Raw genomic sequence first — 24,591 nt, 5'->3', positions numbered from 1 at the left:
TGAAGTTATTTCTAAAACATTCTTCTTTTTTTTTCAAGTTATTGTATTACTTCTCCATCCTGTTTGTTACCTTTCAGAATTCTGGACAAACACAAAAATGTTGAACAAAATATCTGTCGTGCTCTTTCTTCCTAATGGACAAACATATATTTAAAATACAATCATCCCCAAAGTCAAAGAAGCAGAACTCTGACTGTTTGAGATACATGCCTAACTATATGAGTTTGAAATCAAGGCTGAAATGAAACTTTAATCTACCATCTTGATCTCCTACTGTGCTTTCATTTTGATAGAAAGCAACCTGAATTACATTTTCTAACTCAGAGAACAAAATCAATGAGCAATCCCTGTCTTTTATGTACAGGAATAAAGAAAAATAACAGTTATTTGCACACTTTTCTACTCCCCTCCTCACACTTTCATTTTCCACAGAAGAGAGGGGGCAGCAAAAATTGAAACCACCACAAAACAGAGGCTGGCAGTTTACCCAGACTCATTAGCTTTCTCTGTAATATAACATAATTATTTATCTATCTGAAAATAGGCTATTTATGCCACTCTAGCACCCATATAGTTATTGACATAAGCCAAAAAGTTTTAAGTATTTCATCCTGCTTCTGTCAAAAAACTTTTGAAGAAATATGCTTATTTGCAAAATTTTCCTGGTAAATCTGACTGGAAAGAAGCATTGGGTGTCCGAGGCTTATATGGGAAGTGAGTTACACTGAAATTATTACTGCCTTTAGTTAACCATTTAGAGTATTTTAAAAAATGTTTCAAAACATATGAAATACAATTCAGTTTCTTTCCTGAGGTAAATATTCTTTTTTTTGCCCATTGAGTTAGCGTAGCCCAATTTTAGCAACAAAATATTTTTAAAGACAATCATATTTCTTTAAAAAAAGTTGTTTACATCTTCCTTTATATTTAAAACTGCAATCTCACTTCAAAGAGCAAAACTCCTGGTAGCAAAACTTGATCATTATCTTAACTTTAAAAATTAAAATCAGATATTACGCAGAAACTTACATATCTTTTAATTACCCTTTCTTCCTTAACTTTCTCACCAGTTTTGAAAAAAAAAAAAAAAAAATTGCTCCGCAAACTAATAGTTTATTTTCTTGTCTGCCTTTCTAGATAATTCCATAAACAGATAAATCACAAGATCTTTACATGGTCAAGACTACACTAGTTTTCAAAACCCAATCTTAGTTCAAATCCAGGCCCCACCCTCCCTCATTACTGCATTTTTCCAACCATTGTGCAGCTAAGGAAAACACTTCAGACAAATGATCTCTTTAGATGCTTTGACATGTTTGAGGGGATTAAAGATTTTTTAAAAAAAAGTATTACCATATGAGCATTTAGTATCTTCTGTAATTTGTTGGAGTCAATATAACCCATAATACACACCGCAAATAATGAAGCTATCTAGAATCAAAAGTGAAAGAGAAGTTAAAATAATTTGTACTGGTGTATTCTTTCCAGCAGAATATACACTCATGCAAAAAAAGAGATTATTCAAACAATCAATAACTTTTATTCCTATTTTTTGCTAAGTCAGTACTTAGGCATTTCATAATTGTTTCTATCAAAAAAACTATTGTGGTGCTCTAAATAACAATTATCAAATAAGTCAGATGTTTAAGAAGTAATTATTCAGCTTCATAAAAAAATGCAAGTCACCAACATACAGCACTAACAAATTACCTTTCACCCTTAGATTTAGAACAAAATAAAAAAATAAACCACAAAAATCCCTCCAAATCAGTATAAAAACCCCGAAGAATAACTCATTAGAATTATTTAACTTTTCAGGAAAATATGGAAACGTCATCAATTTGCTGCTGAGGAAAATAAGAGTGGTTGATTCATTGATTAGGCAACTTGTTAAAAGTCACATGGGAAATTAATGAAATTATGAAGCGAACCTGTAATTTCATATTTCAGAAACCCAGCATCTTAAACAGGTTATATTGAAGAGTTTCTCACAATATTTTACAGAATTTACTGGCTTTCTCTTCTGCAGTTAGAATATTTGCATACCACATCAAATATTAATAGTTCAAAGCTATCAATTCAGACCAAGCAACACCTGCTTCAAGTAGGACAGACAAGCGAAAAGGTAAGGAGAGGTGGATGGATTTCAGTCAACAGGCTACATTTCAATTGACTCAAACACTAAGGAAATGTGCTGTATGACAGTATTTTACTACTCACAATAGCATTTGCTATATTTCAACACTAACTAAAGTTGCCTCAACTGTTCAAAATCTCAGACAGTAAGATTACAGCACCACTCACAGACTCATCAAAATTAAATAGGAAATCATGCAAAATCATGCCAGATATTACATGCCATGCAAACACTGCTTCATCTAAAAATTAAGACCAGTCTCAAGAGATGCAAGATCAATGCCTTTTTTTATTTATTTATTTTTGTACTTCAAAATACAATTTTTTTTCTTGTTCTGATGTACTGATCTCAGTCTAGAGGCTCTTTTTAAGGGAAAAGTAAATTTTTCTGTCCTGGAAACGGAACATTGAGTGGTGTAAGTGGTCAACTATCAAACTTAAGACTAGAAAAATATTGATATGATAAATGGTGAGAATCTTTGCTGAGAACAAGAGTGACATCTGGCTAAAAGGAAAGCACTGGTATAGTTGTGAATTCAATAGCTGTTTATACGAAGCAGTTAATTTGCCCAAATTAGACAAAGAGGCTCTTTAGAGGTAAATATGGGCTTACCTGAGTTAGAAGAACGAACTGAGCAAACTGCCAGGGAAGCATGAAAAAGACATTAGAAACACACAGTGCAATCAAGCTTCCTGTATTAATATTCGGAATCCTTGGGAAAAAGAGACAGAATAGGCATCAGTAAGTACAAGTACACAGGTGTTTGCAAATAATTGAACAGTACAATAGGAAATGCAATAAAAACACAGTTACCTTGACAATTAGCTAACAATACTGATCAACTACAAATAATATTGCTCAAGTAAATTTATTATCCTTTTTTTCTTGAATTTCCATGACAACAGTTCTGATGCATAATGTTTATTAACTATTTGATGAGTCACTGATTACCAAACAAGTCTTCTCCTGCTACACAGCAAGCCAAAGTAAGTTGTTTGCAAGTGGTTCACATTCTTGTAACAGCTCAGAACAGTCTGCATTTGAAATTGATTTAACTCATACACTTCTTCCATATTTACTTTCTGCTAGCAATCCTGAGTGATATTTCAGGGACGGAGACAATGACAAATATGTGAAACTCATCTGTAACTGAAACCAGCCCATTCTCAATGTTCTGAAATAAGTGTTATTTAAAATATTTAATCCTGTGTTAGCTTCACGTTCAATTCTGAAACATGTTATGTTTCAAGTTTCCCTAAATTCTAGAGAGTATGAATCTTTTCCTCACATAAAAACACAAATAAGTGAAAAGCATGTAATATTTTTGCTTTAGACATCAATAACTACAAATCCGTATGACCTAATAAAGGAAAATCTGTGGTTATAAGTACTAAGTTCAGCTAAATAATAAATACATTGCAAATCTGATGCAATGGAGTTGGTGGAAGAGCCCTTAAGTACAATCAATCATGCTTATTTTCCAAAACAGGCAAGACAGTAACGCAATCATGTAGCAAACCAGGAACAATCACGGAAAAGCAGGGCTAATGAACTCAAGAGCATCCCTGCATTACTGTAATTAGACTGCTCTAAGTCATTGAACTAGTTAATTAGCCTAGTTAATTAGTCACAGAAAACAGCAAGAACATACTAGCTTATGGGTGCCTATAGCATCCTCTGTTGCAAAGCACAGGCTTATTCTAAGTGCAACCAACATACCACTCTCCAAGAAGGACAAAACCAAATGATGAAGTATCAGCTTGTTTCTCATGGGAAGGGACATCAATCAAAAATTCTGATTTTTACTTTAGATACGTATTTGCCAACACAGTAATACTGATTTTTATGTTAATCATGTCTTCAGGTTGCAAAGTTTTTCCTTTTAATAAGTGAGTAATATGACTGCAGTTCTACTGGTGCAGCGTCTGCAATGTAACAGCCACAGGAAAGTTTCTATGTTAATGATAACATTGCTACAGCACACAGAGGCACTTAAATATTTAAATAAATGCACTTAAATAAATGTCCTGTGACATTCAATTTTTTTAAAGCACTGTAAAGAACTAAGTATAAATTGAAAGGTACCTGAGAATATAGGTCAAAAGCAACATCTGCAGCACAAGGAATGGGTATGAGAAACTTTCACGAAGAGGTGGAGTCCACATGACGCGAGTGCACTAAAAAAAGAACTGGGTTGGATGATAACATTCACTGATACATTTCCATAAAACCATGCACTTTTATTTCAATTTAATAACTATAAATACTTCAATAAAGCAAAAAACAAGTTACACGAGTTTTAGAAAGAAAGTTAAAAAAAAACAAGCCAGGAAGAAGAAAAGAGGATGGAAAAGGAAGCAGCTTCCAGACTTGAGGCCTATGATGCACTGTTTAATTAAAATAGATCATTGCTTTTCCAAAATTAAATGTGGCAGCTAGAGAACATTCAAGAAAAAAGCCAGGACAGCAGCTGCTTGTCCTGCCTTCTGCTGAAATTATCAACTCCTTCAGGTAACTAAAATCATTCTCAAACTTAGATAGTGACTTGCCACACTTAGAAGAAGAAAGTGTGTGGGGGAGAGGATCTGAAGGATAAACCAATATACTTCTCATTAAGCTAGAGTTCTCTAAGTTGTAAACACATTTCTACTAGCAATAAAGTATAAAATCTGAAGCTGTCCTCCAAAACAGGCCTCTAAAACTGAACACATAAAATTAGGCTCACACAGAGCTTATACTAACTTGCATATTTCACTCTTTAAAACTAATACATTAAAGCATAATACAATGAAGTCAACTGAATAGCTTTTTCAATAATTTCTTAACGGGATGCATGGCAAATAAATAACAGGTCTCATGGCAAATGGCTCAGCTACAACTGCCATTGTTTATATTCATCTCTTTATAAAAGTGCTTGCAGGTGGCACTGACCATCAAAAAAAAAATTACAACTTTAAATGACAACTCTGACATACAAAAAATAGCATCAAAATGGCTATGAACAGATTTGCACTACAAATTAGAAGTAGGTTCTTTACAACTACAGAATAAAAATGGAATTCATCTTAACATGGACCATAATAAATCTATGAAAAGCCTGGAGGAGACTGATGCAGGAATGTTCCTTCTCCTTTGCTTCCTATCGTCTTATAACTGTTTTTCAAATACTGTTTTACTAAAGTCACTAGAATCAACATTGTATGATTCTTTGCTTATTGTTTTGCTATTTCACAAACATATTAAATTAGTACTGTAAAATAAATGCATAGAAATAGTGTTAAATAAAATGCAAAGTACAGAAACCCATCACATTAATAACAGTTCTTGCTGTCTAGAAGCACTCTTTGCAAAAGCAGCCCCAATTATCATTAAAATAAAGCTTTCATAAATATATATACTAATGTGTTGTCCTCAGCTGACTGCACAGATGTGATTGGTTTTATTTTATTTTATAAGCAATAAATATCATCATGATTATTCTAAAGCAGTATAGTCATTTTGAATATTTTTCAAGATGACAGCAATATTTGATTTAACAAATCTTTCCATACTGGAAGAGATAAAACAGGAAAGAAATGATGAGCCACCATAATATACAACCATAAAAAGGAAACATTACCTTAAAAGTGGATTGACTAACATGGGCCATGCTGTTTTTCTATATTTGAAATGTAATACTAAACTCAGTCATCTCTGGATGATTTATCAAGGCTGTAAACTAACTCTGCTGCAGGTAGAAATTTATAAGATTTGACTAAGCTTGAAATCATTAAAACATAGTAGCACAAGGACAGCACAAATAAAAACATACAGCTTGAGTATCATTAGCTCAAAGCCAGAAGGCCTTTTTACATACCTACTTTTACATAGCATTATTGCTGAGATACCGAGACTTGCAGATCAGGCTTACTCATGCAGCTCAGTCCTATCCTTCCCAAAGAGGAAAGCCAATTTTTAGCAACTGGTGCAGCTCGACTGTACATACCCTTGAACCACGTGCAAGATGATTTGCTCATCATCAGAGGCATATGGAAGATTTACCTATGTTTTATAAACCAATGTGTGCACAGACGCACATCCACAGCATGTGATTCACAGTGAAGCGAGACCACCCACGTACATATAACTACATACACTACCATAATTATACACACAACAATATCCAACAACTCTTGAGTTATTTCATCAGCTACAGTACAAACAAAAAGGGCCAGCTGAGATCCAACACTGCACCCTCTGCAAGTCACTCCTATTGTTTTCCAGAAATCCATACAACTGAGCCTGAATCGGGGTCATCCTACTTAAGGTCTACCTAAGCCCAGACTACATCTGTGTAGAGTTATGCAGATTTGATTTCATGCCCTTCACCAAAATACATCCATTATCTGTGCTTTTCCCCCAAGTCAATCATCCATAAAGGGAAAGCAGCTTTCCTACAGTCTCCTACAGATAGGAGAACCACTTGCACCATACTGAAATAAGTGTTTCTTTTCACTATTGCTACCACTATCTTTGAAGTTTTCAGCTCATATCTTTCTGAAGTTACACATCACCTCACAGTTTGGCAAAAGAGTGCTTACTCTATGAGGATTCCCCACTCATTTCACTTCAGAAGGCCGTTATGAAGAATAGCAATCCACATAAATGTATTTATGCCTTTATAGCACCAAAAAAAGTTTAGCAACTCTAATGTTTACCTGGTTTCAACCAGGCAGTGAACATCCATGGGTGAAAATTCTTCATGTGGGATATTGAGACAAAAGCATTGTGAATGAAACTTAAAGATAAAATAGCTATTTCATCTCAGAGGTTTTTTTTATAATAAACTGTCAAAGCTCACTATGAATAAAAGCACCTTTAATTCTGTTATGTGCAACTACGTATTCTTACTACTTAGTGTTCTTTATCACGTTCAGCTCAGTTAAATAAAAACCAAGACATAAATTCAACACTTAACTAGATTATAAGGTAGTTATTTTCCATCTGCACTTTAGGTAAACTAAACATTTATATATTTTTTCTATATATTATTTGTATTTATATACATTTCCACACATAAAATGAACACTAAAAAATAACGCAAACCAAATCAGCAGTACTACAGAGGTTTCTCCATGCTTTTTTTTTATTCATGAATTTCCAGTAAAATATATATCAATTTAAAGAAAATTTTCACCATTTCTGAAGGTTGCTCATATGGTACATGAAGCCTGGTGATGTCTAAAATGGGCACAAAAATAAAGTATTTTGATGTTTTGAAATTTATGCTACTAACATTTAAATCTCCACCTTACAATATATTTCCTTTCTGATTTTTTATTTTAAGCGCCAAGGTGACACATTGAACTGTGCTACACATTTTCTAGTCATAGCCTATTTTGTTTTCAGTGTCTTAACTTTTATTTAATTTAAATACACAAGTATTTAAATTCATTCTCTAATACATCAGCAACATCACTATATTTAATGAAACTAGAATTAGGTTGAATTTCCATAATAATTAAAAAAAAGGGGGTGGGGGAGGAAGTCCTACCTCTCCATGATTGAAAAAGAAACATGCCACAGTAACAAGGCCTCCTAGACGGCTCCCACTGTGAAAAGAACAAGAAAAATAGGTACAACAAGGTCTTATAATGGTCAACATTGCTTAAAAAACATGAAGCAGGACTTGTGTACAGGTGAGTTTATTGCAGGGGGGAAAGGAGGAATGCTTTGAAGCATCAAGGGAAGGCAATCAACAAATTACATACAGTATTAAAATACCAGGTAGATAACGTTTATTTCAGAGCAAACCAGTCTTTATACATCAACTCTTTTCTGCAGAACACCGATTTTAATGTTAATAACTTGTGAAACAGTTATTCCACTCCTCACAAACTTTGGTTTAGATCATTACATCTGAGTGCTTTTAAACACCAGGCAATACAAATGCAGTACTTCTTCCCTAAGATGTTGAGCAGTAAATTCAGAGTTCGCAAGCTCAATCACCCAACAGGGAATTTTGGTCTGAATCTAAGATTAATTAGGGTAATCAAATCAAGCATGTTCAAAAAACACTCACTATATGGTCAATGCAAGATACAATTTAATTCTTATGTGAAATACTGTGATGTTAACATGAGGAACCTTTAATGCCCCTGACGTAAGGATGTTTTACATTTCCACATCAATCAAATTCACCAATTGAATAAATTGCACCACGAAGTCAACACTAAACCCAAAGATATTGCTTAGATTTAACCCATCTCAAAACAGCAATAGATAAGGTTGCTATTTGTTTGAACAGATTTGTAACTACTCATGTTCTGTGACATAAAGCAAGCAACATTTTCACTGCTACTGTGAATGACAGAATATACCATTTCTGCTACGAAACAAAAGCATCACTCAGGTGTTATTATTAAAAAACCCAACAATAACAAAAACCTTAAACAAACAAGCAAAAAAAAAACCCTTCATACCCTCTCAGATCCTTCACCCATCACTACTACACAAGTCAAACAGAATCAGTAGATTCTAGGTACAAAATCTGAGGATTTAAGATATCACCTGAGTGGTAAAACAACCTTCAGGAATTGTGCATTCTTGCACATAAAACTCGACCTTACATTCCATAAATTCTAAAAGTGTCAACATTATAATGCAAAATGACAAAAAGAAATGTGCTTACATTAAAAATGTTAGTCTTGAAAATAAAGAAAAATTTGCAATAAAAACACTCCAAACCAGAAACAAAATTCAAGGTCTATGCTACCTAAAGGAAGAAGTGATAAATGAAGAGCTTACTGATTTTTCAATGACATTCATATACAAAATGGGGATTTCCACATACCTCCCTTAAGAGAAACATTGCAAGTGAATTGCACAAATATTCAAAGTCTATCTACTTCCTCAAAACATGAGATATTCAGTTCCTATGCTAAGGAATACAAACACAGACGCTTTACTCCTGAACACTTCTTTCTATTGTCAGTGTCTGCCCTGTGCTGTTTCTTATTTGAATGATCAGCAGATGCCTCAGAGAGAGAAGGAAGAAACCATAAGACAGTGAAGCCAGAGAATAAATGAGGGGGACAACCAATTACATCTCTGAGAAGAAAATACAGCTGGCATTTAATTTTTTGCAAAACCAATGAGGTAAGGTAACCAATGAGATGAAGTAAACAGAAAAGCATTTCCACTTCTGCTTTTCTGCTGAATGTGGAGTCTATTTTTGTATGAAAGTGTATTACAGTTCCTGAAATTTAAGGACAGATACTGAAAACACAAGTTTATAGAAAAGGGGAAGTGTATACAATCTATCTCAGAGATTGCATTATTTTAAAAAATATTTTGCCTTCTCAGTTAAGCTGAAATTGAAAGACATGCAATATGACTTGAGGAAAAGCACTGTGAAAATTCCAGTCTTGGTTAAAAGTACACCGTCATTTAAACTTCGTTCAAAAATGAGCTACGGTGACAATTTTAAAAGCAAAAACCTGTCAAAAGCTGTTTAAAACATGTACAGCATCTTGTTTTATCCACAGTTTGGTGGTACCAATAAGATACCTCTTCACTGAAATTTTATGCAATTTTTTTCCAGCATAGTCATTTATTTTAAGCAAAAAAGCTTTTCTATTTCAGTAATCTTTTAGTGACTATATATATGTAATAAAAGCATTCGTGCTGTAAAAAACAAAAACCAATAAAAATGTTTTAACACTCACATTTTCAAATTCCATTTTTCAAAACAAAGAGCGAGTACCAACTAAATAGTTCAGTTTCAACTGCCTTACCTGAGGTATGTACCGTATATGAAGAACAGTGACATCATTAATCCATTCAAAAGAAAAATCACAGCAACATAAAAGAAAGCGGGGTCTCCCAACCCTAAGAACAAACAGTTACCACGTTATCAAATACAGAATAAAGGCCATATTGCTGACAACCCACCACACAGTCAGTACACTGTCTTAATATATTTACAGAAAGACAACAAAAAAAAGTTAATGTCATCAACATTAATGTGAAGATTCAATGAGAAGATCACAGCTCTGAAAACACAGAAGAAGGAGGGGTAGAGATGGCAGTGGGGCAGTCAGCAACACAAGAAGCCAAGAAGGACACATTAACTGCAGAGAAAAACCTGCAATGTTTAGAAGGCATAAGCATTGCTAAGAACATCCTCTACAGACTGCATTTTGATTTCATAGAGCTTTTTAGAACAGGTTTGTTCTCCCTAGACACTCACTTCCCATCCCTTGCAGGAGTAAATCCATCTTTAAACACATCACACACAATGCTCTTGGCTTTCCTTGTTTTATTATAAGCCAAGAGATTTTCCAGTGAGGCAAGTCTTTCAATTTTTCCATTAACAGACACTTCTGTGTTCACACTTCTGCTGTTGTTCTTTTTCCCACTATTTTTTTAAACCCTCCTGACTCTAATCATTTCAGCAAAACAGCATGAAAAGCCTTATTCATTAAAGAAAATGGTAGCAAAGCTTCAGTTTCGTATGCAAAACTGATTATTCACCATTGCTGAAAATACAGCAAGACAGTTCTCTAAAGCAGGATGATGATACGCTCACCAAACACGGTAGTTTCAATAGCTGGTGTTTTCATTAGTTTGGTTTTGTTCTTACAAAAAACAGGAATGTAAAGTTGTGCATGTATTCGCTGCTTATTGCTTCTAACAAAATTAGAGAAAGTGAACCATTCAAGCTCTGAAGAAAGTTGTTACAGCCCTTGTGAAAAGGAAAAATACTAACCTGTCAACATACAAAGGCATTTTAAATGATAAAATGAAACAACTTCACAAGCTACCATCTATCATTCAGCTTTAACCGACTGTAGAATGTCTTGAAAGTGCTTCTTGGTAAGGTACTTTTATCATATAATTCTGACTTGACAAGCCAGTATTTCAGATGTGGAAAAAAACCCCAAACAAAAAAGTGGCAGTGTCCAAGCTTTGGCATCAAAATCAAGGTATAAGGTAGAAATCCTTATGCTGAATAGTAGGTCATGACGGCCAGAGGATTGTTCCCAGTAGAATCACTACATATGATTTCTCAAAAAATCTCTAAAATTAGGGGACGAAATACAGAGGGTAAATTCTGAAATGCAGGAACTTGGAATGTATTTGGGATTGTTCAGAAGTTACAGAAATTTAATACATGTATAGCAGCTTCCAATTATATTTAGGACATCTTATTCTTTGTAACAGTCCAACATTATGAAGGCTTAGACTACAACTATGAAGTTTCAAAGTGCAGTATAGGAATTCAACCCAGGTAGGAAGAGCTATCTAATAAGCAAAGCCCACATTCTCACCCCTGGTGTTCTTAAAAGTATCTCTTTTCCATGCTTCTCACTTATCCTGTGAACCTGACAAAAACACAGGTTTAGCCAAAAAAAAAAAAAAAAAAGCATGTCAGTGATAAAGGAATATTTATTATTTCTGAAGCACATAAAGCCACAGTGATATGCTTCCAGGAAACAAGCAGAATAAAACACAACTTACCCTCACAGCTTTCAACAGGACTAAGTCCTTTTCCTCTGTTTACTGTCCAACATGTTTTTGTTGGGACACCAAGGAAATCCATAAGGTTAGTATACATGCGATACCAGCTGGCGAGGACCACCTAGGAGGAAAACAGGATTTGATGATTCTGAACAGGAACTCTGAGATTAGCTCAATGCCCAAGGTAACCTGTCATGACAACTGGCCTCATCTGGGATTATTTTTAAACTTGGAATTTATCTCAAAAAACTTAAGATTTATGACCCAGGTTTCCTAAAGTTATCCAACACAGACCAAGTGTTCATCAGCAGACTAAAATTATGCCTGCTTTAAAACAGAAATAATTTCATGCATCAAACTGCAATATTAAAAAAAAAAAAAACACAAACAACCTAGAAATTTCAGTATTGTCTGGAAGGTTCCTCTTTAGAGTACTTTTGTTTATCAGATATTAAAATGTCAGATCTTGTTGACAGAGGACAGCCAAATTAAATCCATTAAACCCAATTAATTTTTATTTCACCTGGCAAGAATATTAACGGACCAATTCTTTAGGGTTTTACTCCAATAAGTTTTTATAGGTTAAATTTAAGCATGCATCAGAAAGGGTTTCCAGATGCAATGTAAGACAGCATTTCCATTTTCCACGTAAAGGTTGTAATGTCCTTAAAACAACAACCCAATTAAATCTCAACACCTGACACATCAAAAACATCAGAAAACATCAGTACTTTACACATAAAAAAATGACAGCTCATCTCATAGCAAAATCATTAGTTAATAACATTACCAACCTATTCTGTCAGGATATAACTGACTTTATAGAGCTCATAAATGAGTAATGTGGCCATTCCAGTTAAGTTGCTTTGAAAGTTATAACCCAGGGGTTCCCAGACTGAAAATATGTTTCACCACTGCAGTATTAGCTGCCTCAGCTCTGTGTCACAGAAAACGTGTATAAGAAAGATGATTCTCTCTTGTCTTTCCCCACACAATTAATAGAAGTCTTTACATCACTTCTATCTTCAACAAGGGCAATAGGGAAACACAGAGAACATAGCTGAGAATGTGATGGAGTAAATCCTCTTGGAAAACACTTCCAAACTTAAAAAGGACAAAAAAAGTGATTTGAAGCTATCAGCGTGAATTTACAGAGGTACATTTGTAACTAACACCTGCCCAACTTTATAGCCTCCTGAGATGACTGAACTGATAGATAAGGGGACAGCTGTGAATATTTCTCTTTATCTGGTACCAACTGTGTTCTGCATCTTCAGACTAGATGACGGTACAAGAGAACATCCTCAGAAAGTTTGCATGATAATGATACACATTGGAAGGAGTGGCTGATGCTTGTGCTGCATCTCAACAGGTTGGAGAACTGGGCCAACAGGAATCTAATGAAAGGGAAATCCCCTGCACTGGGGAGGAACAGTGCAGTGCACCAGTACACTTGGGAACTGACCAGCTAGGAAGCAGTTTTACAGAAAAGGATCTGTGAGTCCTGGGGGACAATTTGTACTTGAGTCAGCAATAAGCCCTTGTTGCAAAAAAAGCCAAATACATCTTCAGCTGTACTTCACCAGGAGAAGAGATGTGACCCTTCCCCTCTATTCAGCACTGCTAAGACTGTATCTCCAGTGCTGAGTCCAGTTCTGGGCTGCCTGGACAAGAAGGACACAGAATAAAGATGACTGAGACAGACTCTTTTTGGTTGACAAGGGAAGAGACAATGAGCACAAACTGAAACACAGGAAATTCTACTCATACATAGGAGAAAACCTTCTTACTTTGAGGGTGGTCAAACACTGGAACAAGCTGCCCAGAAGTGGAGATACACAAAATTAAAAGGAGATGACCCTGAGCAACTGTTCTGCTTCACCCTAGTCTGAGCAGAGCATTGAGACTACATGACCTTCAGACATCTCTTCTAACCACAACTGTTCTATGATTCTAAAATTCATTAACTTTTAATACCAGGGCTCCAATCATCATGGTTCACTTCATCTGTGGCCTTTACACACTCCCAGTGTAAATCTTTTATATTTAATATTCATCTTTCTAGATCAAGGCTCCCTGCCTCAACACTGTGCCTTGCAATGTACGTTATCCTGAATTCCTGGAAGCTTTCTGAACATCTGTGCCCTGGTACTTCTGACAGTGCATGTGTGCATACCAGAATGTGTGCACACCTGCCCCATCTCCAGACAGGCATCAACAGGACTGGGGAACCAAATCCATATCTTTCTTCTTATCACCTGAGTGTGCTCTGTACATAATCAACAGAATGCATATGGCAGCTTAGAGACATCTGTCTGGCATATATGCATCACCAGCCCTGAAGCTGACGTTACCCCAAGCACATAAACCATTCTTGCTGAACCAATGCCACACAAAAAAAAACCAACAAAAATCCAAAACCAACTCATCTTAACCACTTAAAGTTTTTATGCCACAAGTGTTTGTATCTGGTGCAGGTGTTCCAAGTGAATACTTCCTAAAAAGGCTGCAGCAAAGGTTTCAAGCAAAACAAACGTTTCTCGCCAAAAGCTACTTTACACGAAACAGTTAACACGGGCATAAAAATGGAAGCAAATCAGTAAGCAGCACAAAATTGCTAGGTCAATTAGAGCATAATGGTGTTTCTGGAAATTTTACTGTTCTGTATTAGATGAGGCAGAAAATACAGAACTTGAGAAAACAAAAGACAGGTTCTCAGACTCAGGAGATCTCTGCAGACCAGGTCAGTCCTTTGCTGTAAAAGAATATGTAGACCAATCAATCTTTTTTATGAGGTGCCTTTGAGTGAGCACTTTAAAGCCATCTACATGCATCTTGGCTACACTCCTCATTTCAACTCAAATTTTCATTATCACTGCCACACACTGAAATATCAACTGTCCCATAAATAGCAAACAGCCAGAGAACCAACTTAACACATTATCTCTCCACCACAGAAATTAACACATTACCTCTCTGCCATTTTGCATCAGAAATGAAGCCACCGCAATTACTAGAACAACCTGACTATGCAGCAAATACTTAGAAAATCAACTTTACTGGGACTATAACGCTGTACAAAGATTGCCTTGCTGCTTTCCATAGGGGTTTTTTTACTGCTTATATTTATAATTTACATAAACAATGCAGTGATTGCTATAGACTCATTTTACCTTTTATTTTTCCTTCTTTCGAAGTTTTCACGGCTAGTACTGCCCGTACATTCAAGTGCATTGTTTTACTTTTCTTAATGGGTTTGACATCCTATTTAGCAATGGGATTTCCAGGTTGGTTTTGATGAATTGAATTTTGAAATCCACTGAACAAACAAACATTTTATTAAAATTCAGCCTTAATGCTACTAACGGGTCAAAAGAGCTGGAAAGATCCCAAAATATCATACAGGAAATGAAACACTTTCAGAAAACATGACTGGATACTGCATATCAGAAACATTTCACTGCCGGCAAATAAATCCACAAGCATCTTCCCACCACGCATTATAACCATAAAGTAAAATTAGATAAATCTGGACAACACATTTCAAATGTCAAGTCGCACCTATTGACAGTTTTATAAATGTAGTTATGTGGAAACAAGAGTACCCAAGAAATGCACTTAAAAAAACCCCAAATCACTATTTACAGAAAGGCTAGACATTAAACAGTAAATGACTGAAAAGAGCAGAGGAGACTATTTGTCTGCTTTACATGCCCACACAGGCACAGAAAAGATGAATGAATTCATACCTTATCACCAAATTCTATGAGCCTGTATAACCCTAGAAAAATCTGAATGAACAGACAAGCCTACACATTTTGCACAGTAATCAACCTAATGTTCTTACAGAATGTCAGCCACTACATCTGATTGCTCTTGTTTTGATTTCATCATCTAATTCACTTAGTCGTGTTTCATGGTGATACTGATGACTCTCAGAATGAGTTCATTTGACCAGTATCTTTGATTTTTGAAAGTCAGACTATAGACGAAGTCAACAAATCTTTCTCAGCTAAAGAAAATAACTTTTTAGTATTCAAGTAAGGCATATGTTCCTAATGTGGCATTGCTACAACTGATTTGCAATCCTTTTGGAATTAAAACAAACAAGCAAACCCAAAACAAGTGATATGGCAACAAAATCAGTCATCTATTTAGCATTTAGTTCTTCCAGAGCAAGGAATTAAGAAATTAAACTAAACCCCTACATGCAATTTGTACAAATACACACATGCCAAGAACTCTTCCACATACAGTTCCTGAAAGCAGCTCTGCTCCAACAGATCAGGAGAATGAGTATAAATGCTAGTACTGAATAATTACAGCCATTATTAGCTGGTTCTCCAAAAAATAAGCTGTTGCTGATACATGGAGTTACAGAAATGTACATTTAACCAAAGCAGTTTTCCCTTTGGAAAATGTTTGAGACAAGCTGGCAAAACCATAAGAGACTCCAACATTTCTGTACTTTAACACACATTCTTTTTAGAAGAGTAGGAATGTTATTTTACCAGGTAACAAGTCTAACATCAAGTATGTACAAAACAACAGCAGTCTTCCACAAAGGAACTTCCTTTGCAACATCTAAGTAAACTACTACCACTCATAGATTTTATGGCCATAGTGAACTGTTAGTTTTGTGTGTCCTACAAAAAATAACCTCTTGCTACCTGTATCACTCCAGTCATGACTGTCACATACTACCGATATCTCATATGTCATATTTCCTGAAGTACATAATGTCAGCAACCTACTTGCTCTCAGTGAAGAGAACAAAAGAAGACAACTACAGAACTGGACTGCAACTTTAGGACTGCACAAAATACTAGGATCTAGAAAACATTTGCATTTGACCGAACATACTCGAAGTCTGAAAACTGATCACAATGTATGAAGTAGCTTTATCATTTGAAATCAGGAACTAAAATTCCGTATTTAAGCAACACTTCATTATCCACCTTATCTTGACAATTATATTTTCCAGAGTAACATCTCTTAAAAATTTGTAGTCAAAGCTAAAGAAACCAAAGATTCACAGAAGGTATTATTTTTAAAACATAGCTCACCTCTGGGTAAAGATTGAACCTTTGTAAGGTGTTAATCACTAAAGGATATTCAGTTAGTCTGTCATTCATAACTGCCCATACTCCATTCCAAAACGATGGTGCCTCAATAATGATCTTGAAGTAGGAATAATAAAGACCCTGCAGGAGAGCAGAATTATTATTTACAAATAAAGAGGTCACTTCTGCTTCATGAAGTGCCATATAAAAGCTTCATTTTTAAACAAACTTTGTAATGTATCACACAAGCAAGGTATAAGGTACTTGCACACTTTTCTATTTTAGGTCCTTTAGAATCATACTTTTAAATTATACTTAAAGTGAACCGTGAAGCAATGCACTCATAGTGATGAACTACAAGACACAAAAACAAATACTCTGCATGTAAAAGTGTAATGCATGTTAGCTGTAAGAGATCAATATATTCACTTATCCAGAATATATTAAAAAGTTTGGAAAGTCCACGATCACATTACAGACAGAAGTTTTCCAGCCACTGAAACATAATCTAACCATTTCTGTGCGAAAAGCCATTTCTCTTTCTAGTGTTGACAGGTGAGAAAAATGACGGTCATTTTCAAATAGAGCTGTTATGTGACACCTGTTAAAAAATAATAATAATTAAAACTGAATAAAGAGGCTTAGAATGTATAAAGTCATAGATACAAAGGAACATTCAATGAAGACACAAAGTTTACTTACTAACTGCTATTTTAATTTACTCATATATTATACCAATATTCCCCTCTATTCAGATAATTTTAAATTGGAAAAATATGAACCCATAGAGTACTGATTAAATTCTATTATGGCATTAGATATAATGCTATATAATACTGTAATGCTATATAATACTATCATGTATTTTAACTTAAGGGCAGACATTTAATGATTAAGCAACAATTTTCTACCTGAAAAGCAGACTTCACTCCTCTCTGAAAAGGCTTAAGAAACCTGTCACATCAGGTTCACAAGAACAGAACTACTCAGCTCACAGACAATTTAGTTTTGAGAGGAAAGATCTAAATATAAATTAACCCAATATCTTGCCTAAAAATATTTTTTTTTTATTTTAAAATACCACATTACTCTCAAGCAATAAATTGAGCCTTACCAATGTAGGACTCCTGCTACAACAGCTGTAAAGGAAACAAAAGGTGTGAAGTTATTCAAATAAACAAACATGAAATCATGTTCATCGTAGTAATTACAGTACTACTTCAGAGATGCACAGAAGGTACTCAAGACTCCAGAGGAACAGAATAACAGGAACATCTGAATTAACTTTCATGGCCAGGTCTCTAAAAATCTGAAATTATGCTGTGGTAATCAGCAACAGGCAATGTTTCCACCTATATCCTGCATCACTCAAGTGATGGACCACCAGCATCTAATGCACATATTACAGCTATCAAGAACAGATTACAAGCAATTTCTGTAATAAGTATAAATATTTTTAGCATTTTTATGACACCTCCTGTGACTGTTCACTCAACTCCTGCTCAGATTTTCACCAACACACAACTCAAGCCTGATACATACTACAAGCAGTGCTGCTAGGCCAAAGCAAGGGCAAAAAACAGGCAGGACCTGGTGACCAGAAAGGGCTAAAGGTCACTATGCAGCCAATATCACCTGCAGCTTGCTGTCTCCTGCAGCCATAATCCTTGTGTATTGATTGTCTGGCAGTGTCCTCAGAAACTGATAACTCATGGAAATGCTACAGATCAAACCTCCAAGCCGGAAGGTATAAATTATGTCATCTTAGCCAAAAAGTTTTAGAAGCAGATACAGAAGCAGCTGGACTGGTGAGGCTTTCATACTTCCCAGTGTGATACAGGAAGTGATCACACTTTTGAGAGGGATGCTGGCACTGTGATGAGAAAGGAAGGATGAACACTCCCACCATCATCTAGGTAATTATTTTGCTCAGAGGTGCACAGGTTAGAAGCTTCAAGCTGAGTTGTGAATTAGAGAACCTGTGAGTTCAACCCCTCTTGCCTTAAGTGATTGAGTAAGTGAATTCCCATGTTAGACTAGTCCCTACAAAGTGGACTGAGCCCTTGTTATGTTTGTTTTCTTTCCCCATGAGTTCATGAAATAAATTTTAATTTACAGACTACATTATGCTGTAAATATCAGAAATCCAAATGGACCGTGACAACTAACACAAATCTAATTGCAACTATAACTGCTAAAAAAGATTGACTCTGCATGCAGTAAGGTTCCCTTTGTCCATTTGAAGACTCTATGCACTGCTGCCACATAAGTACAGAACAAGGGAGGTAATCTGAGGGACAAAAGGAAAAGACAAATGATGATAAAGCAGACAGGGTTTAGCAGACAGTCTAGGTGTCTCTGACTACTTGACCATGACAAGATCCACAGAGAGCAGAGACCACCCCATTTTTCTGGGGCAGCACTGACAACATATACAGAGCTCAGCATGGAAGCAAAGCCAGCATAAGTGAAGGATAATGGGCAGACACATATGGGGATCACAGTGCTCCTCCCAGACTGAAGGTGTCTTGGTTGCCCTCTAGGCACACAGTGGCTTTCTGCTATAGAAAGGTCTGGCAGACTAGTTGTCTTCAATCCATGGAAGTCTTTACGGTTAATGAAGAGCCCTCTTATTCACATAGGCTACATGGAGCAGAGGGAATGTGGAGAAGATAATCACCTGCCCTGCTGACACCCAGCTGGGGTCAGAAAGGTGCTGAGCACCGTGTCTCTCTCCAGGGTGCTGATCAGCACACAACTGCCCCCATTCCCAGGCACAGCCCATGCCTCTATGGTGACATGGAATGGATCAAATTGCTTACACATCAGTAAAACATAAGCAATGCCTGCACATCAATGCAGAAGACAGAGAGTTTGTGAATGTACATGTGTTCAGACTGAATTTTACAAGAGTGTGGTTGTCTGCTTCTGGAAGGCAGCAGGAACAAGAGAAAGAAAAACACCTTTGCAAAAGCACTAAATTTATGCAAAATGGGAGAGGACTTAATGTACACTTCATGTCCTAGTTTATATACCCAGACAAGATATTCCTAGTATATATCCCAGACCAGCACAGAGCCTGGAAGTGCTGGTGATGGTAGTACTTGTTATCACTGTCACCACAAGGCTCATAAACATAGTTTGCTGCATTATGATCTAATTTTAAAATTAAAGTTTTGTATATGAAGATGTGCAAGGTGAACCTGGGCAAGACAGAAAATAAAAATAATAAAGAAAAAAATTACCTAAGAGGGAAAAAAATTTCTAAATTGCACAATTAACACTTAGCTCAAGCTGAATACTTCTCATAGTAGTTGAGGTTGTACAACACCACACTGAAACTTCATTAAGAGTTACAAAGCTCCACTTCCGTCACTGAAGCAGTTTTTCCAAAGGCCAGGCTGGATTCCAGTTAGAAAATGAAGACCTCAAAGTTTTAAGTAAAACTTCACATTATTACATATACTTTCTAGAAAAAAAAAAAAAATCACCAAAGAATTGCTCAGTGTAAGCAAAACTTAATGTCTTCTGAAAGGTTCAGGAGCTGCAGGCTTTTTTTATACCAGGGACATATACATTAGTTCCCATGGAAAGCTGCAAATTTCTTTTTCAGAAAAGCAGATATTGATCTGACATGGAATTCCGGGTAAGCACATTAGCTATGTCAGCAATGCAGCAAACCATATTCCATAAGAAAAACACGTTTTGCAGTAATTCTATGGAACGAAACAGAGCAGTCTGTATCTTTCTTAGTTATTACTTATTGACTAATAATTGCACATTGGCAGAGGGCATTATTTCATTTCCAGCAACATTCCTAAGATTCCCAGTAAGATTAAATGCTGAAATAGATTCACATATACACACCTCAGCTATTAAAAAAAAAAAAAATCAATTTTAAGACAGATTACATGTTAGGTAAGAATATACAATAAAGTCAAATGCATATTAGCTACTACTGTTCATTATCTCAAATGTGGTTCCAAATAAACCAAATGTGCAGTATTTTATTGATGCAAATAAATTATCTATTAATATGGAAATTGCATTTCACTTTCAAACATACCACTTATTTCATTGAGAAAACAATATCTCTCAATCTTATTCTTCAGTAAATGTTTCATTTAAAGTCAATGCAGTAACAGTAAATATATTCACAGTTATTTTGGAGAATTTCATATATATTTTTAGAAAAATTCACAATATCGCTCTATTGTAAGTACAAAATTAAGACCTTTTATAATTGCATAGCAATTAATGTAATTACTCACATTTCAAGAGACAACGGGCTTAATTCACAGACTTCCACTGTGAGTACAAATCGGCATTTTTCAACACATTGCATTAATCTAGTTTCTGATGGAAAACATTCAGATCAGCTCTCTTAAATTACCATCCTTTGATCCCATTAATGTCCTTACTGGGGAGGGAATGAAGTAGAGGACCGGAAGGGAATACTACAGTTTTAATGCTACAAACACTCACACAGCTCCTATGTACTAGGACTTGCAGGTGCCATTTTCTCACCCAACCTAAGAATCCCTAAAAGCAAAGCAAATGATAGGATTTTTGCAGACTAGTGCTATTATGTAAAATCTGATAGATTTCCTATTTTTGCCTGTGTGCTGTTCTAAGAAAAGCAAGATGAATGGCATCTAAAATGGATTCTAATTCTGGAAATTAAATACTGAAGAATAAAGCCATTCTTCAGCTTTATTTACCAAGACAACAACAAATACTGAGATACTGTAATTCAGCAGGATGTTAAGTCTACAAGAAACTACTACTTGGCAAACACCCACAAAGTGATGAGGTAGGAGTACAGCAAAACTGGAAACAATGAGGAACCTGCAAGCATCGACTACTTCTGCAGCTTAGTCAAGTTGTTCCATTTTGAGATTCTGTTCAATATAAAAAGGACATCTTCAAGAATAAGGCCTCAAGTCAATAGTCATTTAAAGAAAAACACAACATAAAAGGGCAAAGTGTAGTATAAGACTGTCCTTGAAATTTTTGACAATTTTATTCCTGCACATAAATTGGAGGTAATTTGCATAAGAAAAAATTTCATGCTCTATAACAAAACTAGCTCCAGCTGTGGGAGCCTGTTTTTAAAACATGGGCCTTATAGCTTAAGCAAAATGACAACATTCAAATACCAGTAAAACTAATCAAACCCCACTATTTCATATTTAGTATATATACATTCTTTGCTACTGCAAATGCTGTATGTTATCACATAATGTGCTGTTAAGGTCTTACTGCTATTAAGAATGTAAATACCTCCCTGACGTATTGAATTGGTTATCTGAGTTTCACAGACAAATTCAAATTCCAGAAATTATAAAGCTCTCTCCATAATCTGTTCTCAAATTTCAATCAAAGAAAATAATTTTTCCATTTTGACCATCAGTTTAATGTTTCTCTGTCATTTAAGTAACTATGAGACTAGGAAATGCTGACTAAACAGATGTAAGTAAAGCAATTCAGGAACACTTTATTCATCAATTAGCGTGTAATCTAAGGGTTGTTTCACTGCTATTCCTTTGCAGTGTAATTCATCAAACTGAAGAAACTCCCTTTGGCAACCAGGACTGCTGGTGGGGTGATTAATAATACCAGCATCTTTGGAATACCGTGACAGTCTTTCACTATAATAGCTTTAAGGGTACACATAACTGTGCATCTTACAAATATGCTATTACTTAACATTTGTTGACCTTAGGAATGCATTTCCTATTTAATTTCACAAACACGTAAGGTGCTTTTTTCAAGACTTTCTCCATTAGCCATTTCATTATTTACTCAAAAATATTCCCAAATAACATCTGAATTTAAATGCCTCTACAATTGTATGTTCTTCCACACATAATTCTTCTCAAGGAAGCTGTTTTGAATAACTTACTCAATAGGAATTGCTGCTTTTTCTCACCCCCCTAGAAATTAATGACTGAATAGGAGAGATCCATAAATATCCGGAATTTTTTTTCCTTTAAATGCTGTGATACCACATCAACCGCTACAGTAACAGCTTTACAAAAGTTACCAGGTAGGAAGTTATTTCCTGTCCATTTTCAACATAAGCTATGTTTTTGTGTTTTTTCCAAGCTGTATGTCCAAATATACTTTGACAGTTCATAATTCCGAAGAAAGGAAGGTAAAAAGAAGAGCATTTTCCCCCAGTGTATTCCTTCTACTTACCCAGAAGAAATGTGAGCCATATCTTGCTATCAGCTTTTATGATGAAGGCCTTTTTGTCGACAACAAATACTGCCAAAAGAACACAAGTACCTTAAGAACAGCCCCTTTAAAAGGAACTCTGAACTTTGCAACATCAGTTGTATGTAAAAATCTTGACTAGACCTCAAAAATGCTGAAATTTCACACAGAGAGTTCGTAATTACACATAAACGCTTTAAACGGCACAGATAGACGACTCAGGTGACTAGACAAATCATCAGGTTTTTTTTATTTCTGAAAGAACACTCACAAAATAACTTGTCAAAGGAGGATTTCTGCACAGGTACGTTACTGACAAATTTTTTCAAACAGAAAGTCAGCACTTTTCAAGAACACACAACCCTCCACGCTTTCAGCAGAGGTTTATCAAGAAACAAGCCGGTCATGCCAGCACTATGAGCTGCGCTAGTCAACACCACCAGAGGGACTGTTTTAACAAGAGTTTGTTACACAAACAACACGTTTCCCCAGTTCTCCACCAAAGGATGCTGAAGCGGTAAAAAAACTCCCTTCCCCTTGCCCCAGGTTCACGCCGATCCCCGTGTTGGTCTTGTCAGCTTTTCTCTCTTTTTACACCCCCCGCATGAGGGGCTGGAGGACGGGCCCGGGCCGGGCAGGAGCGCGACCGGCCGCTGCCCCGGGCGGTGCCAGACACCGCCCTCCCTCCTCCCTCCCTCCCTCGCTCCCGCCGGGAGACCAGCGGGGTGCCTGCCCGCTTCCTGCCGCCGCCCCCGGACCGCTGCTTCCCGAGGAAGGACGTCCCGGCGCTCCCCGCCCCGGGAACAGCCACCGCGTGCCATGGGGGCTCGCCTGCCGCGCCGGGACACCCGGAAGGAGGGGCGGGAGGCGACACCCAGCCCACCGCGCTGCCGCCGGTCCCATCCCGGCGAGGGCAGAGGGAGCGGGGAGGGGGCAGGGTTCAGGGTAGGAGCCTCACCTCGGAGCTGCTCTCCGCAGACGCGCAGGAGCCTCAGGGGCCCGCGGCCCAGCAGGTCCCGCTCCCCCTCTGCCGCGGGCCCCTCCCGGCAGGGTCCCCGGGGGTCGCCCCGGGCTCCACGCCGGCCGCCGCCTCCCTTCCGCATGGCGCGGGCCCCGCCGGAGAGCTGCTGCCTGCCCGGCGAGTGCGGCCGGCGGCCGCGGCTGGGGCTGGCGCCTGGCGACTGCTGCTGCTGTTGCTGCTGCCCAGGCTTGAGCGGCAGCGACTCTTTGTTCCTGCCTCGGCTCGGGACGACCATCTCCGCATAGTCCCCGCCGGGGCCGGGGCGCCGCGCCGGAGGGGAGGGGAGCGGAGCCGATGAGGGCGGTGCTCGGCAAGGAGCTTCCTCCACCCCCTGGCAGGGCCCGGAGGCCACGGGGCGGAGCCGCAGCCGGCGGGCTCGTAGTACCGGGGCGAGAGGGCGGCCGGTCCCTGCTCCGCTGCCGCCCGCTCCGCCCGGCTGGACACGTGGGGGAGGGGGCGGCCCCCGCTCCGCCCCGCCGCTCACGGACGCACCGCCCCTCAGCCCGGCGGGGAGGAGGAGCAGGAGAACGAGGAGGCGGGAGCGGAGCTCTTCCCGCTCACCCCCTCCCGCTCTTCCCAGAGGGACGATCGCGGTTTTCCCGCCGGTAGCCGAGCGGGCGGAACTGCCGCGCACCGCACGCTGTTGTGGC

At 37.5% G+C, this 24,591-nt stretch overlaps 1 protein-coding gene across 1 annotated transcript in view; it reads right to left on the bottom strand.

Annotated features, from left to right (window-relative positions):
• The window catches only part of DPY19L1 (dpy-19 like C-mannosyltransferase 1), a 45,807-nt gene extending 21,631 nt beyond the window's left edge, over positions 1-24,176 (bottom strand). The window contains exons 1-11 of the mRNA XM_027892171.1: positions 23,879-24,176; positions 22,903-22,971; positions 17,816-17,840; positions 17,215-17,302; positions 16,705-16,842; positions 11,639-11,759; positions 9,913-10,006; positions 7,671-7,728; positions 4,223-4,314; positions 2,750-2,849; positions 1,354-1,431 (exon numbers count right to left, since the gene is read on the bottom strand). Of these exons, the coding sequence (XP_027747972.1) occupies positions 1,354-1,431; positions 2,750-2,849; positions 4,223-4,314; positions 7,671-7,728; positions 9,913-10,006; positions 11,639-11,759; positions 16,705-16,842; positions 17,215-17,302; positions 17,816-17,840; positions 22,903-22,971; positions 23,879-24,176 (1,161 nt within the window). The remainder of the gene's footprint in view (positions 1-1,353; positions 1,432-2,749; positions 2,850-4,222; positions 4,315-7,670; positions 7,729-9,912; positions 10,007-11,638; positions 11,760-16,704; positions 16,843-17,214; positions 17,303-17,815; positions 17,841-22,902; positions 22,972-23,878) is intronic.
• Between the last annotated feature and the right edge of the window lie 415 nt (positions 24,177-24,591).

Source organism: Empidonax traillii, unplaced genomic scaffold (assembly GCF_003031625.1).
Source record: "Empidonax traillii isolate 1590-97213 ecotype Southwest subspecies unplaced genomic scaffold, ASM303162v1 scaffold14:size4059594, whole genome shotgun sequence".
Lineage (NCBI taxonomy): Eukaryota > Metazoa > Chordata > Aves > Passeriformes > Tyrannidae > Empidonax > Empidonax traillii.
Note: the sequence above shows the minus strand (reverse complement) of the source record. Positions and strands in the feature narration are given on the sequence as shown.